Source organism: Dermacentor albipictus, chromosome 2 (assembly GCF_038994185.2).
Source record: "Dermacentor albipictus isolate Rhodes 1998 colony chromosome 2, USDA_Dalb.pri_finalv2, whole genome shotgun sequence".
Taxonomy (NCBI): domain Eukaryota; kingdom Metazoa; phylum Arthropoda; class Arachnida; order Ixodida; family Ixodidae; genus Dermacentor; species Dermacentor albipictus.
The window spans coordinates 125,285,642-125,300,556 of NC_091822.1; the positions used below are offsets into that span (position 1 = coordinate 125,285,642).

At 47.5% G+C, this 14,915-nt stretch overlaps 1 protein-coding gene across 1 annotated transcript; it reads left to right on the forward strand.

Annotated features, from left to right (window-relative positions):
• Nucleotides 1-3,669: 3,669 nt before the first annotated feature.
• On the forward strand, nt 3,670-14,845 carry LOC139055772 (endothelin-converting enzyme 2-like). The gene is made up of 2 exons (XM_070533317.1): nt 3,670-5,713; nt 14,664-14,845. Exons 1-2 carry the CDS (start codon nt 3,670-3,672, stop codon nt 14,843-14,845), a joined length of 2,226 nt encoding a protein of 741 aa, XP_070389418.1.
• Nucleotides 14,846-14,915: the final 70 nt, after the last annotated feature.

Sequence of the window (14,915 nt, forward strand, 5' to 3'; positions counted from 1 at the left end):
GACGTAGTGCTCCAAATTAAGGAAGGGATAATTGACCATATGAGCGCAGAAGAAACGAAAGCCGTCCTTCCATAAGACCCGAAAGGCGCGTTTGATAACGTAGCTCACGATCTCATACTCCTCCATCTAGCGGCAACTGAATGTGGCCGACGATTAAATAATTACATCCGGGCGTTTTTCAAAGATGGCAATGCAACAATAGGTATAGGACATATGCGTTCGGACTTCATCCCTCTTGCGGGAAAAGGCACGCCACAAGGGTCAGTGCTTTCCCCCGTGCTATTTAACATAGCTATGGCTAGACTACCTCCTCTGCTGGATGCCATATTAGGAATCGGACATGCTCTCTATGCTAATGACATCACCATCTAGGCCACCACTGGCTCAGATGGCGAAATACAGGACGCCCTACAAACAGCAGCGGATGTCACCTAGCGGATGTCACCCAAACTAAGACGTTCCCCAGCCTTGCTCTCCGCCACACTTTTTACCCTACCCAGTATCCCGACAAATGCCCCCTCTGTGGTGGACACCCAAACCCCTAACATTCTGTGTGGGAATGCTCCAAACCACCCGCCCTTCCTACAATACCAAACGCCTCCAATCCCAGTGGGAAGCGATACGAGACTGACCGGTCCAGCCAGATAGTAGCAGCAAATGGGGCTTTGGAATAAGGGCTCCATTATCTGGGACTTCATTACAAATAACAAATAAAGATTTCTACTGCTACTGCTGCTACTACTACTACTACTACTACTACTACTACTACTACTACTACTACTACTACTACTACTACTACTACTACTGCTGCTGCTGCTGCTGCTGCCTACGTATGTTCTTGTGGAGACCGATTTAGTTTCTTCAAATCCCAGGAAAAATAAACCAATAACCACTGACCACAGAACCAAATATCTCAATGTCGTAAGTATCGGACCTACCATTAAGGTATTCTTGACGCCTTTCGTTATATGGTTCGCGATCGCTCGCCAGACAACCATGAAATTTACGCTACCTGCCAACGTGTATGGCACGACTTTCTAGATAGTCGAACGGGAGACTCGGGCGCGGCTGATTGGCGAAATGTTCGAGCAGACGATGTAGCTGCTTGCTGCTGTTTTAGAGCGCAGCCCTTAGGCGCCCGCTCCTGCATAAAGCGTCAGCGTCGGCGTCCCTCGGCGTAGCCGAGCGAACGAGCACAGCGAAGGAAGACCGATGGTGGAGCGCAGCAGGGGATGAAAGGTGGTGATAATAAAGAGAGCGCGAGGAGAAAAGCGAAGGAGGAGAGTATGGAAAAAGCGTGAGAAGGAAAGCGGAGTGCCACCACGAAAAGGCTCAATGGCGGCGACCAGGCATGCAGCGAGCGCGTGCTCCGATATCGAAACAAAGCACTGGCATGGGCTTCGGACCTACTGCGCATGCGCTACTTCATCTGCGCCGTCACCGCTAGAGAATGCGCTCCACGCGAGTCAGGCGTTCCCGAGTTCCCGCTTTCTTCTGAAGAATGAGTGACACCACCGGTGGATATGCTTCATCAACCGCTGTTGCTACACGAGCTGCCCGAGCAGAGGCTCAGCGCAGCAGCCAAAACGGCTCTGTGGTTCAAAATCAAATTCTTAGGCACAATATATCGTGAATTCAAAAGACTTTAACGGCTGCACTCAAAATTCGCATTAGGGAGTATCGTAATTGTCGGTGAATATTTTCAAGGGCAAAATAAACCTAGCCCACAACAATGGATGGATGTGGCGGGAAGAAGCTGAAGAAAACAAGATGAAGGAATACTGATGGTAAAAGAAGGAATGTGCGAGTTGAACAACCCCTCAAGGAAAGGCACCTTGAAAGGATAGTTTTATTAACAAAATAAGAACTCGTTTCACTTTTCGACCAGTCTTCTCTTGTGCTTCTACGGACAAACACCGAAAAAAGTCACACGCCTGCGCGGCAGACGCAGAACAGTCGCAGCGTAAGGGGGAGGAGCGCGTTCACAGCAGCTCTATTTTCTTCAGCAGGCACTACAGGATTCGTACCTTGTGAGGAGGCAGCATAACGGGTACCGAAAACCAAACGCAGGCATCGAGAGTACGCGGCGCACTTGTAACATCTTTTGAACAGGCGCACGATACGATGCTGTTGATGATGCTGATCCTTTATTTACAGCCCCTTCAAAATGAGCCCGTGACACATGGTCACCTAGCCTTCTTGATTTTACCAGGTCCAGCTACACGCAACATGCAAATGCTACGTGCAAATGCTACGTGCAGCTGCTACACGTCGATGCTGCGCGGCGGGCGTTTCCCATTGCGCGACAAGTGGCATGATTCGATGCAAATGATGATGCTGATAAAGATGACGATTTATTGGCATCTCCTTTGAAAACTGTAGAACAGACGAAAAAATTAAAATAATGTCTGCGGGTATTGTGTGCCAAAACCACGTTGCCATAGTACAGGGCATGCCATTGTTAGGAAATTGTGAACGTTTTACCCACGAGCATATTGCACTTCGCCTCCATCGAAACTCAGCCGCCGCGGTTTGCATTTGATGCCGTGTTCTCAGGCTAAGCGGGGGAACGCCAAGGCCACTGCGCCACCACGGCTGGGAGACAAACATATTCGGCCGTGCAATTTTTATGAACACACTTTCCTTAAAACGCCACAATTTCGGAAATTGTGGCACAAGTTGCTGAATGACAATAAATCAAAAGTGGCACATGTCTCAGCGCGGCCATATCCCGCTGGGACATAAGGGGTTAAAACTTATGAAGAAGACATAAAATAGATTAGCGACACGTAATGGAGGTTACTGCTGACAACGATGGTGCTGCACTGAAGTTCATTGGAAAGCAAGCTTGGCAAACCTTTCAAAGAGATGGCGCAAGGTCTAATTACTGATCTACTGATGCAGCCACCTCGGCTGACTTATTCTACGTTAAACAAAATATGATGGCCGGTTTCAGCCACCCACATCAGCCCGTTTTTCAGCCATCAGGTTTTCAGCCTGACACGAAGGTCACTGGGATTCATTCTAACAATTATGCCTGTAAGAAGGTGAAAAAAAAATTCCTAATGCATATTTTAATGCAAGACATTATAAATCAGTTCTAAAACAGAGAGTGAAGGAAAACCAAGCCCGATGTACGGCTCCCCTGTTATGATGGCTCTTCTAAGAACTAATTGTGAAAATTTTATTTCGTGAATTGTGCATTCCTGCAAATTCTCAATATAGCATTTTTTTTATGCCTCCGCATGTTGGCTAAGCCGCAGGAAGGTCTGTATGTCCATTTGCTAATACTTCTTTGGCGCAGTGTGCAAACACTGTTAATTTCTTGAAATTACCGTTTAGAGTTTTTCGGAAATACGTAAATTACCGTTTGATTTCTGACAAAATTCCAGATCGAATTTGGAATTATACTAAAACTGCAGATTTGGTGTACATATATAAATCATACATTGTCCATCAAAAGTACGAACTTATTTAGCAGTGCCCTTTAAATATTATTCATACAAATTCTACTTTGTCCTGATATAGTGTCCGCTCTAGGTTTTTATCTGCCTTCCTCGCTTTCACCGCCGGCTATTTGGCCAATGCTCCGTAGTGGGTAAGCGCCATGTTTCAAACACCGAGCATGGAATCGCTCAATGACGCATCGACGTGAAACCTTCCTCCAGAATGTCCCAAGAGGCAAGAAACGAGCAGCGAGGTGCCACGAGAATAACAGTCCCGCCACCGGCTTATTCGAGAGCTCGGACTGGCAGTCTCAGCACATTACCCGCTTTCGCCGTTGTGCTTCTCTCGACCGCTGGCTGCACCGTGGTACTGGGCGCTTTAGTCTGCTTCTACACAGCTTACTCTGGATCGACATTGGCAACAGTTGGTGCGCGCGGCATCGGCCACGGCTACCGCCCAATTTTTGACGTGTCCAGCTTGAAGGACACTGTGTGCCGGTCTCAGTTCTGCGAGTGGAACAAGGACTATATTCTTGATGTCGTGGACGAGACGAAGGATCCGTGCGACGACTTTTACGCTCACGTATGCAATTCCCAGCGCTGGCTTGACGCGGGCAACAGAAGCACATCGAGACCCTTTTCGGAATTCAGCGCGGCGCAGCTCATGGACGACATGGAAAGATTCTTTCGCTACTTCGTTGAACTCAGAGGCAAGCCGATCGGAGACAACTTCCTAGTACGCATGATTTGGGTCTACGATGCGTGCAAGAGAGACTCTGGGGCAAATGGTAACGCCTCTGCCGAACTCGCCGACATACTCAGCGCTCTGGGTTTCTCTGCAGCGACGGGGTTCGAGAGTGCGATCGCGGGAAATATTGCGCGAGTGACAGCAATTGGAGACAGGCACTTGAGGCTCCATCCGTTGTTCAAGGTTCACGTAAGGCACGGAGGCACGCTAAACTCAACAGCGGGCTACGACGTTATCCTTTCGGCGCCTCATACGCACTACCGACGCTTTGTAACAAACTTTCCCGGATCAACCGATTCGCAGTACGTCGATTTGGTCACCAGAGCGCTGATCTTGTACTCCGCAACGACGAGTAGTGCCATGGCGAGAAAAGTAATGCTGCTGGAGAAGCAACTGGAAAGAATGATGTTGACCTCGGAAGAGCAGCTGATGAGGCCTCCTCAGGAAAAGTATTCGTCGCTTAAGGATTTGTTTCTCTCCGACAGATGGGACTGGTCAGTCTATTTTAACACTCTGTTCAATACCTCTGGTGGAGGCATCGGCAACCAAACTGTAGTCTTCGTTAAGGATCCCATATTTTTCTGGGGCCTCGGCGCTGTCTTGACCATCGCATGGGAGCCGATCATCGTAAACTACATGATATTTAAAGCCATCGTAGAGCTCTCCCCCGTGTTGGGGCAAGAAACAGAATACCTCACTAGGCTTACTCACGACTATGAAGCACAAAACACCGCCGAGCGACAGGCAGCTTGTTTCCGCCTCGTGGAGAAACTATTCAAGTACGGCACCGGCATCGTCGCGAAGCTAACGCTCGGGAAGGAATTCGCTACCACGCCACGGTTCCACATGGACCGCCAGCTCTCGTCTCTATTCGGCGCGTCCCGCAGGCTGATCGCGGACTTGGTGAACTCGGGACGCTCGTGGATTAGCGCTGCGGACAAGGCTGCGGCTTTGGCCAAGCTACGTGCCATGCGCTTCGAGTTCGGCGCTCAGTGCAACCTTGTCGAGTACGAGTTATACAGACGAGCGTTAGAAGCTAAATATGATGCGCACGCACCACAATCGGTAGCTCAAAGCGTGGAAACCGGAGGCGCGCTACCTCGCTGGAACCATTATTCGCTACCGCGCGCCGTGTTCAACCTTTACTCCCTGGCGGCGAATAGGTATTGGGATGCCTGGGGCAACAACACGTCGCGTGCCTATGACAACCGATACACCCTGACAGCTTTCCGACCGGGCTACGAGCTTCAGCGCCCGAGCAACGTGCTTGTCCTGTCGCACGCTACTGCGGCGTTCCTCACCCATCTCAGCAACGTCATCGAGCCTATCGTGTATAGTGTGGTGGCTGTGAACCTGGTGAGGGGCTTGCTAGAAGCGCTTACCTTCAGTGGATCTTCTCTGGACGCTCACTTCCTGTCTCGCCCTTGGTGGAGCATCGCGACCTTTAATGCGTACGAAAACGTCAGTACCTGTCTAAGGTCTGAGTACCAGCCGTTCCTGGCCGAAGGAATTCGCCTGCGTACGTTAGAAATGGACTTTATAGACAACGCTATTCTATACCCTCTGTTTCGTCTTTATAGAAACGAAGTGACCGTCCGCGGTGACGTTAACTTCACTGATCGTTTTGAAAAGTGGGAGTTGGAAGAAATAGCTGAAATGGACCAGATGTTTTTCTATAATTATGCCATCGCCCTATGCGATCTGAGCGACGAAGGGTTAAGGCAAAAGCAAAACCTTTTTCACAGAACTCCAGCTCCATGGCGCGTAAACGTCCCACTTCAGAATTTTCCCGAGTTCGCTGAAGCTTTCAAATGCAAGCGCAGTTCCCGAATGAACCCGGAACGGCGCTGCACTGTCTGGAAAGAGGAACTAGAAGTGCAGGGAAAATAAATAATTACCCGCTATATAGAATTCTTGCTTTTAGTGACCGAAGAGAACGAACTGAATGAACGTTTGCGATTTATAACACTACAAAACTGCAACGCGATAAACTTCCCTGTATTATAATTCTAGCCACGTTAAAGTTACTTCCTGTTGCATTACGTCGATACCCATTTTAACTCGCCGCTACACATAAACTTGCGTGTGGCTGTTTTCGCAGTAGCAAAACAGCTAGCGTAAACTAAATAAAATATTTATGGCCAGGAAGACAGCTTCTACATGTGCGGGGAAACAATTATGGTTTGATCGTAGTAAATACATTGAACAGAAATTATTAACGACCAATCGAAGCGGTAGCTGACTACACGACAAGGAACGCAACAACTACAATGCGCCACTAATGATGACGAAGATAATGATGGTGGTGAAATCGACGATGGCATGGGAACATCGAAAGTTACAACGAATGTTATGAAGGTAGTATTGCTCGCACGTCGCGCATTCGAACTGAAGATTTTGGCAGTGAGGAAGGTCCTGCTGGCACTGCTTTCCAGGAAATAGTAAAATGAGGAACACGAGAAACAGAGCGGTGGAGCCTGTGGTAGACACCACAGAATTGACTAAATATCCTTAGAGAATATTACTATAGAAAGTCTGCATACAATTACAACTCCAAAAAGACTATCCAGATCCAACGCAGAAGTGGAAATACAGTTGAAGCGAGGCTTTCGAGAAGCAGTTAGATATTTTTGTACACCTAAGTGTGATTCGCACAGTTACGTACAGTCGACCAAAAAAGTTTACGGACCACGGCATCTCAGAAAATTCAAAATATACGAGCAGCCTTTAAAAGCAGCCAGTAAAATTTGGCGTCAGAATGTTGTTCGCATATGCCACAAAAGGCTGGAAACGGGAATAACAGGCTGTGTTTTGAGACTGAGGATATATTCAGCTTTTTGTCAGATCTCTTGGTCCGTAAACTTTTTTGGTCGACTGTACATTATAATGCGGTTTATTTCTGATATCATGCAGCGTAGCGGTCACAACGTTAATGTCGTGTAATGTTGTGTCTATGAAATACACTGTTGGGAAGCTATGCCGAAATGCAAGCACGAATTCACTGTGGAAGTCGACACCCTAGGCTCATGCATCATTGTTTTATTATTTCTTGTTGTTGCAAATTCCAGGGGCATGCGTGATCATTTGGAGGTTTGACAGTGTCAAAAAGCAGTATTTCGTGTCATAATTTGTGGCAACTCAGTGGCAATCGAGCCAGATAGACCTGCGACGGCCTCCCAAAACTTAACATAGCGTGAGTTCTTGCAGTTGACCTATGAAAGTTAGTCTTCGCATGAAGTACCTATCGGAGACGAAACACAGCGTGCCGAGATACAGACACCCAGGTCCTGTTAGTTCCTAAACAGAATCACTGAAATCAACTATCTCACTCGGTGCCCGAGGCATGCCGGTAAGTGTTTTATGACGTATCAAGTTACTTCTTGCTCGCAAACTTTAATTTGTGCGTGGACCGTAAAATAATGTTCCGTACTACGAAGGTGCACTATTTATTAGCATAATCAGATCACAAGGTGGCATCGTATTGCAGGCTGCGCATGCGGAATATATCGAGCTGTGCGTAGCGATCAAAAGGACTTTAAAAAAGGCACCGACGATTAAGATATTCCCTAATATGAAATTAGAGCGCTGCTTTATACGTGTTTTCATTTAGCTATATATTGGCTGACGTGGACGCTCACTCTTTTGCGGCATGTTACAAACGGAGCAATATGTGACGCCACTGCAGCACGAATCTGTAGCTCGCGAGAGCCAACGTGAGGGGCCAGCGCGCGGGTGACTGGTGGGCGCGATTCACAGAAGCCGCGGCCGACCAATGTCCCAGACGACGCGCGCTGCTCTGGCGCCATCTCGTAGCCACCCTCGCCGCACTACGCCTTTCTCCTCACGCTTTCGCCATGCCCTCCTCCGCTTTCCACCTCACGGTTCCCCTTCACCGTCTTCTCCGCTTCCCTCCTCCCGACTCTTCTCTCTCGCCGCTTTATTCATCCCCCGCTGCGCGCCGCATTCACTCTCATCTTTCCCTGTGCTCGTTCGCTCCGTTACGCCGGGATTGCCGACACAAGCCGCAGGAACGGGTGCCCGATAGCTGGGCCGCTATTTTGTAGCGATGCCTTATGCCTTATTCTATGCTATTCTTATCATCCACCACACACGGCCGCCTGATCCCATTGATAATGCGGGCAGACCGTCGTTCTGACCACTGGCCAAGCGCGAAAGGCCTGAAAAAGCATAGAATCGGAAAAGGCATCGCTACAAAATACCGGCCCCGTGCTCTCAAAAAAGAAGAAAAAAGAAAAAAAAAACGTCTCTGTGTCTTTTTCCTTTCTGCCCGGGACACATCAAATTTCTTCAGTTTAGATAAGCCAATGTGCTTACCAGCGCTCTGCGAAGCTGATGCTTAATCGTACGGCACGAGCAGTCAAATAGAGATACGGATGTCTCTCAATAAAGAAAACAGAATGATAATACAGGATAACTTACAATAGTGAATTGATACATGTCCAATGTGGTTCGGACGTGACCTACAAAGTTTCTCTTCACGTGAATAAGAATTAGAATACTGCAACTGGGCATAAACAGGATTTAGCTACATCGCTCTAAAAGAAGCTACAGTAATAAACTGTTGAGTACATGTAAAGCGCATTATAATATTAGGTCACTGGTTATGTCGCGGCAGTTAACATTGTTCGAAAAATTCAAGGATCCTATCTTCTTGGCAGCCTGCGCGATTCTCGAGTTAAGTTCTGCCTGTAAAAAAAAATATTGGCAAGCTTATACCTCAGTCTTTGAACCACATGGTGCATTACCTGGGAACGCACCAAGGCCCCAATACACTACATTTCTGTCATATGAATAACAAAAGTCAATGGCTTTTTGGATCACTACCATATCAAAAGAAGGGAAAGAGCATGCATTTAGTTTTAACGCTTTATCTACCTGATTCCTCAGACAATGTAAATAACCTGCGGGCAGTCTTTTTTCATTCTTGAATACACCTATGGAAGATCAGGCGTTGATTGCGTTTGTACGTCAACCGAGCTTTTAAAATCAAGTCATCGGTAATACTACAAAACAACGTACAAGAAATAATGTCTTGCTTTGCTCAGTTGCCATTTTTTTTAGCTGCGTGTCTCACGAAGATGATGAAATAATTTCTGTGTTAGGAGGTTTCTTTCGGTTGTAGGAAGTTGAAATTGTAATATTCTCTGAACGAGATGAAAGGGGTTTAACCGAGGGGCTCAGTTTTTACTAATTATATCATGAGGAGCCAACAAACAAGGACACCAAGGAAAACATAGGGGATATTACTTTTACTTACTAACTGTATTAAAGAAATCATAAATTAACGGGAATGAAAGTGGATGAAAAAACAACTTTCCGCAGGTGGGAAGGGGATCCCACGTCTTCGCATTACACGCATGACGCGCGTAACGCAAAGATCGCACGCGCAGCAAGATCGTGGCATGGCACGCGTAATGCGAAGATGTGGGATCGTCCCCCGCCTGTGGCAAGTTGTCTTTTCATCCACTTTGATTGCCATTAATTAAATAATTATTTATTTCATTTAGTAAGTACAAGTGATTTCCCCTATGTTTTCCGTGGTATCTTTGTTTGTTGGCTTCTCATGATATGATTAATGTTCATTGAATGATTTGAAACGAATACATTACGTTCAGAGGCGCACCGGATGTTGCGAATGCTCAAAGCCAGTTCCACATCAAGGTGATTTTTTATTTATCAAGTCAATCACTTTCGTTCTCTCTTCACAACGCAGAGTAGCCACTTGCGTAAGAGCCGCACCTTAAGTACAGCGAAAAGCAGCTGCCACGGAATGAAATGCGTTTGGCAATCTTTACACCGCTGTTTGTTCTCGTGATAACACTGCGACAAAAGCACGCAGACGGAAGCCCAAAACCGGACGCCACTTTTACCGCAGGTTGAGCCATAAATACAGAAGTAAAACTAACAACAACGCGGCTAGAGTTATCTCGGCTTTCGAGGTCGTATACCACAGCGGCAGGTCATGCACTACCCGTTGGAAAAATTCCAACGTGCGCTATATACCAGACGGAAGGGCAACTCTATATGGCAGTTGTCAAAACGAGACGCATCCGTAAAGTGCAGTACGAAGCGCGATATGCCACGGTCATAGCACCGACGCCATAACCACAAAAGTGAATGATGTGTGAAGTACAATAATCTCGTTTAAAGGCGAGACACAGTTTTCTAACCAAGCAAGGGAGCATACGTGCAACTATCCGGGCCAATACAGGAGTATGTTATCTTGCATCCTACAAAGAAACCAACGTCCGCTTTATGGCGCAGTCCAAATAATCTTGACACTCGCATATCGCTAATAGTTTTGACTGAGACTCTCTACATGTAATGTGCTCACGTACGGTTCGCAGTTTGCAAGATTCATTCCGGTTACAACGGAATGAATACAACAATACAACGGAACATGAATACAATACAACGGAACACTTGCTAGTACGTTCCTCAATAATAGGTTATACGTGTTTTAAAGCGAAGCTTTCTTTGCCTACGATTCCATAGTTTTCGCCGAGTGCATTTCAATGCACTTCAAAAATTGAAGCGAGTTTGGTGGCCGGATTCGAACGTTCCCCCCGCCCCCTTCGCACCAGTCCCATACCCAAACCATTTTGCCATGATTGCACCTACAGTTTTGTAGTCCCACGCGTGGCAAATTATAATGATCATTCCCATAATATTACGTATACCTACAAAGGGGCATCGGCCAAGAAGCGTGTCTGCGTGTAGATTATGACGATGATTTCTATACTATGCTAAATGCCCACAACGGTGGTTAGCCAAGAAAAGGCCAAAACACTAATGCCAATGCCAAATTACTTCTTTGAGATGTTCGCCTCGTGTTGCTTATGACAGTGATTTTAATACTATGGTACATGCCCCCAACGGAAGCTAGGCCAAGTAGCATGTCCGTGTGTTGATTGTGATGATGATTTCCGTGCTACAGGACATGCCCACGACGGGGATCTGGAAGACGAGCGGACGGTACATATGGTGTCAACGCCAACCTATTCCTTGAGATTGATCACCGCGTGTTGCTGACGATTGTAATTTCATGCTATGGCACATATCCATAACGGGGATGTGCCAAGAAGCGTGTTCGCGTGCTGATTACGATAATGATGATTTCCTTATGAATACCCGCAAGGAGTACCCGCAAGGAGTACCCGCAAGGAGGGCGGGCCAAGAAGCGGGAGATATGTATCGGCTCAGCGCCAACTAGTTCTACGAGATGATAGCCCCGGGTTAATGATTATTAGGATATCTTTACAATGAAACATGCCCTCAACTTGGCCAGCCCATGCCCGCTTCTTGCGCAAGCCCCCTTTGGAAAAGAAAGCTGCTGGTACAAGGGCACGTCCTCACAATGGGGCATTGACCAAGATAGGGGAAGGACTATCTACATGAGGTTACTGTCGCGTTTTGATGGCGATTGTACTGTCCACACTGTGGCATATGCCCACAACGTTGCACTGGCCAAGAAGCGGCCGGTAGATTTACAACAAATAAGAAGAAAACAACTACAAGCGCATTCAAGGTTTCTCACATTGCATAGCACGGGTAAGCGAGAGGACGTGCACGCGCCAGCTTCATTGGCGCCACAGACCGGTGAATAAAAATGGCCCAATATAAGCAATTTTATTACCCGTTTCACGAAAGCTTCGCTCCACATAGTTTCCAAAACTTGCGCTGCTTCAGCATAACTTTTTCGGTGCTGCCATATGCAAAGCGCATTAGAAGCTATCTACAGTATATAAACATTCGCGTTGATGGCTGATTTTCTCCGCGTACGGTTGAGCAAGAATTATTACCTTATCGCAGTGGTTAAAACATTTCTGGAGAACCATACATGCCGTCTACATAACAACGATGTTGATTGGGTTGATTATAAATGTGAAATGAAATTTTATCAATCAGTCAGGAAGTGATGGGCTTGATATCAAAGGGTGCAGCCTCTTAAGCGTTATTATTATAAATATTTTTCATGTGAACATAAGCAAACGCCACAAAGAGAACGGAAAGCTGGGTAGCGATTGTGTTCGAAATGGTGCACAACGGCAACTCTCTTCAAGAGAAGAAAAGAAAGACAAAGAAGAAAAAAGTCTCGAGCGCTAAGAATACACAAGATGCAAACCAATGTGCTTGGATTTACAAAAACTAGTTGGGTAAATGAGTGGCCATCTGGCGCCAAATGTTTGTCTGGAGCGATTTTGCGAAAAACATAATTTTTGTCCATTTTTTTAAACATTTAATGCTGCTTTTGTGCCGCACCCTCTACGTATGCACATACAGCTTAAATGTCATTCCAGAAGTCTTGTAAACCGTTGTATCGACGGTAAATCTGGCACAGTGGTGTTCTAAGTTAAGCCAAATTAAATTAATTTTGGGGTATCGATGATGTTTGCTTGCCACAAACACGACCTATCTTTACGACAAGCCGTATTGGGAAACTCCAGTCAAAACCTAGCTCTAAGCTCTATTAGAGCGCAGCTCTTTGGCGCCAGTTCCTGCGTTTCGCGTCGCCGTCCACTTCGAAAGTCGTGCCTCGTCGTAACCAAAGTCATCATCCGCGCGCGCTACTGCTGCCGTCTGTCGCGCTCGGCACGAGTATTGCTCTCCCCCTTGTCTTCTAAAGCCGGATCACGTGTTCTCGCCTATCCTCTCGTCCCCTTCTTCCGCACAGCGCCGTTGCGGTGACTGTCGCCGCTACCGTCCACTCCACCCTCGCCGTCCTTTCTCCCGCTGTCGTGGCACTGCCGCGGTGCTGGGGCGCTCCTTGCCGCCTCGCGCGTGATCCAAGGCTCTCCCCTCCTCCGTCTCCGCATCGGGTGGCTATATGACGCTCAGCTGTGTCTCTCGCTTGCCCGTTCGCAGGGCGCGTTCCTCAGTGGCATTTGTCGCCCCTGGCAGTGCTCGCGCCTTGCTGTCCTTCTCCCGCCTCCATTATTGCCCTATACCACCCTTACCTGGGGCAGCTACGTTGCGGTGACTCGAAAGACAGTTATAGCGTTTCGTCTCCTTAATTCTACTTCCTATTCCCAACCTTGTGCGGCCACATTGAGGCCTGTCTCTGAGTGAATGTGTCACCTCTACTCAATACCCCTGTTCTCCACCCGTTTCGTCGTCCCACCTCAGAAGAAACATTAAACAATAATGGCTGATCTCCCCCCCCCCCTCGAAGCGGCGGTGACCCACTATAATATGGCGCGTCGCGCGAGCGCTGGCTCGATGGCGTCGGATCGCGGTGTGTGCTGCCGAGTGCGAGACACAGAATCGCCTCCACTCGGCACTGCGTTTTCTGTATATGGTTGCCTGTTGTGGAAATAAGGCAGCAACAGCGCTCAAAGATCGCATTACCAAGAAGCGTAATCGTCGGCGATTTTCTTTTCTAGAAATAAATATAATTCACCCAAATGAAGTGAAGCTGTATCTTCTTGACTCTAGTACTTTTGCTATAGTGAAATACAAAGATCAAAAGGTTGTCACCATTGAATTTCGCGCTGCGATTATGTTTTCATTAGTGCAGTGACTTCGAGATTCCGACCCCTAGTGAAACATAGAAAAGGTCACTGACAATTATGATCCCCGCTAATGGAAAATTTGAGCGCAGCTCTATACGTGTTTTTATTTCGCGGTATTGGGGGCGAGGAGTTACGGAGTCTGAGGGATCACGCGGCGCGCTCCTCATAGGTTTCGCTTACGGCGTTCAATAAAAACACCACGCTTCAGCCCTCCTGGACATTTATGTAGTTACTCTCAAAGCGAGGAATGTTTTTGACTCTCCATATAATAATCTTGGGCAAACCGAAAGCACAGAATCGTTTACAGACGCTATCTATTTAATGAATACGTACAGTGAACGCCACTGCGTGCATGCGGTCGCCGTGATGGAGTCTTGCGAACCGGCTTCTTGCGTGAAAGGTAGGCAAACGCTGAGACTAAACTATGTGAAATGTGTTCTAATAGTGGGCCGTCTGCATAACCAAATGGGGCATGACAGCATGAAGCCTCAATGCAACGATCGCACGGGTTCGCAGCGACCGACTGCGCGTCTGCATGCATGTCGGCGCCCAATGTTTTGCTTTCGCTGTGAGCGCGTTTTGGCCCTGTGCCGTGATCTTTAGGCCACAGCATATGATCATTTGACAGTACACTAGCAACCATTGTTGCGTGGACGCTATCACAACTGTTCAAAAATAATTTCGTTATAGAGACTTCGACGCATGCGGCGATTGTGATGTGCCGTCACGACGATTCCATCTTTTTTTGTTTTCTAAATTCTTGGATATTTCAAAGTTGTTTCTCAAGTTCCCTAGCACTCTATGTTTATCGGTCTTCTCAGCGTGCGATTTCCTTCTGCTTCTTTGTTGTAACCCAGCGCATTAATCCATAACACAAACATGACCAATGCCATGCCACTTTTTAATGTGCATCTTACCGCTCCCTTTCTGTTCCAGTGAACTTGACAGTATCTAGCGTCCACAAGTTCATTGACCACACCGTCCTGACATCAGCCGGGCAGCGGGCGTGGACGAGCCTCTCAGTGAGCGTTTGCTTCTACTCACCGAACATCGCGCAGTCCCAGCGTAGTAGCAGAAATCTTCCTCGCGTCTGTGTTTGCCGCATGCCCGAGTTGTAGCCGATGGCTGACTGCCGTTACTAAGTTTCGCGAGCCAAGCTCCACGCAGCTCCTTGCCCTGCGGCTACGG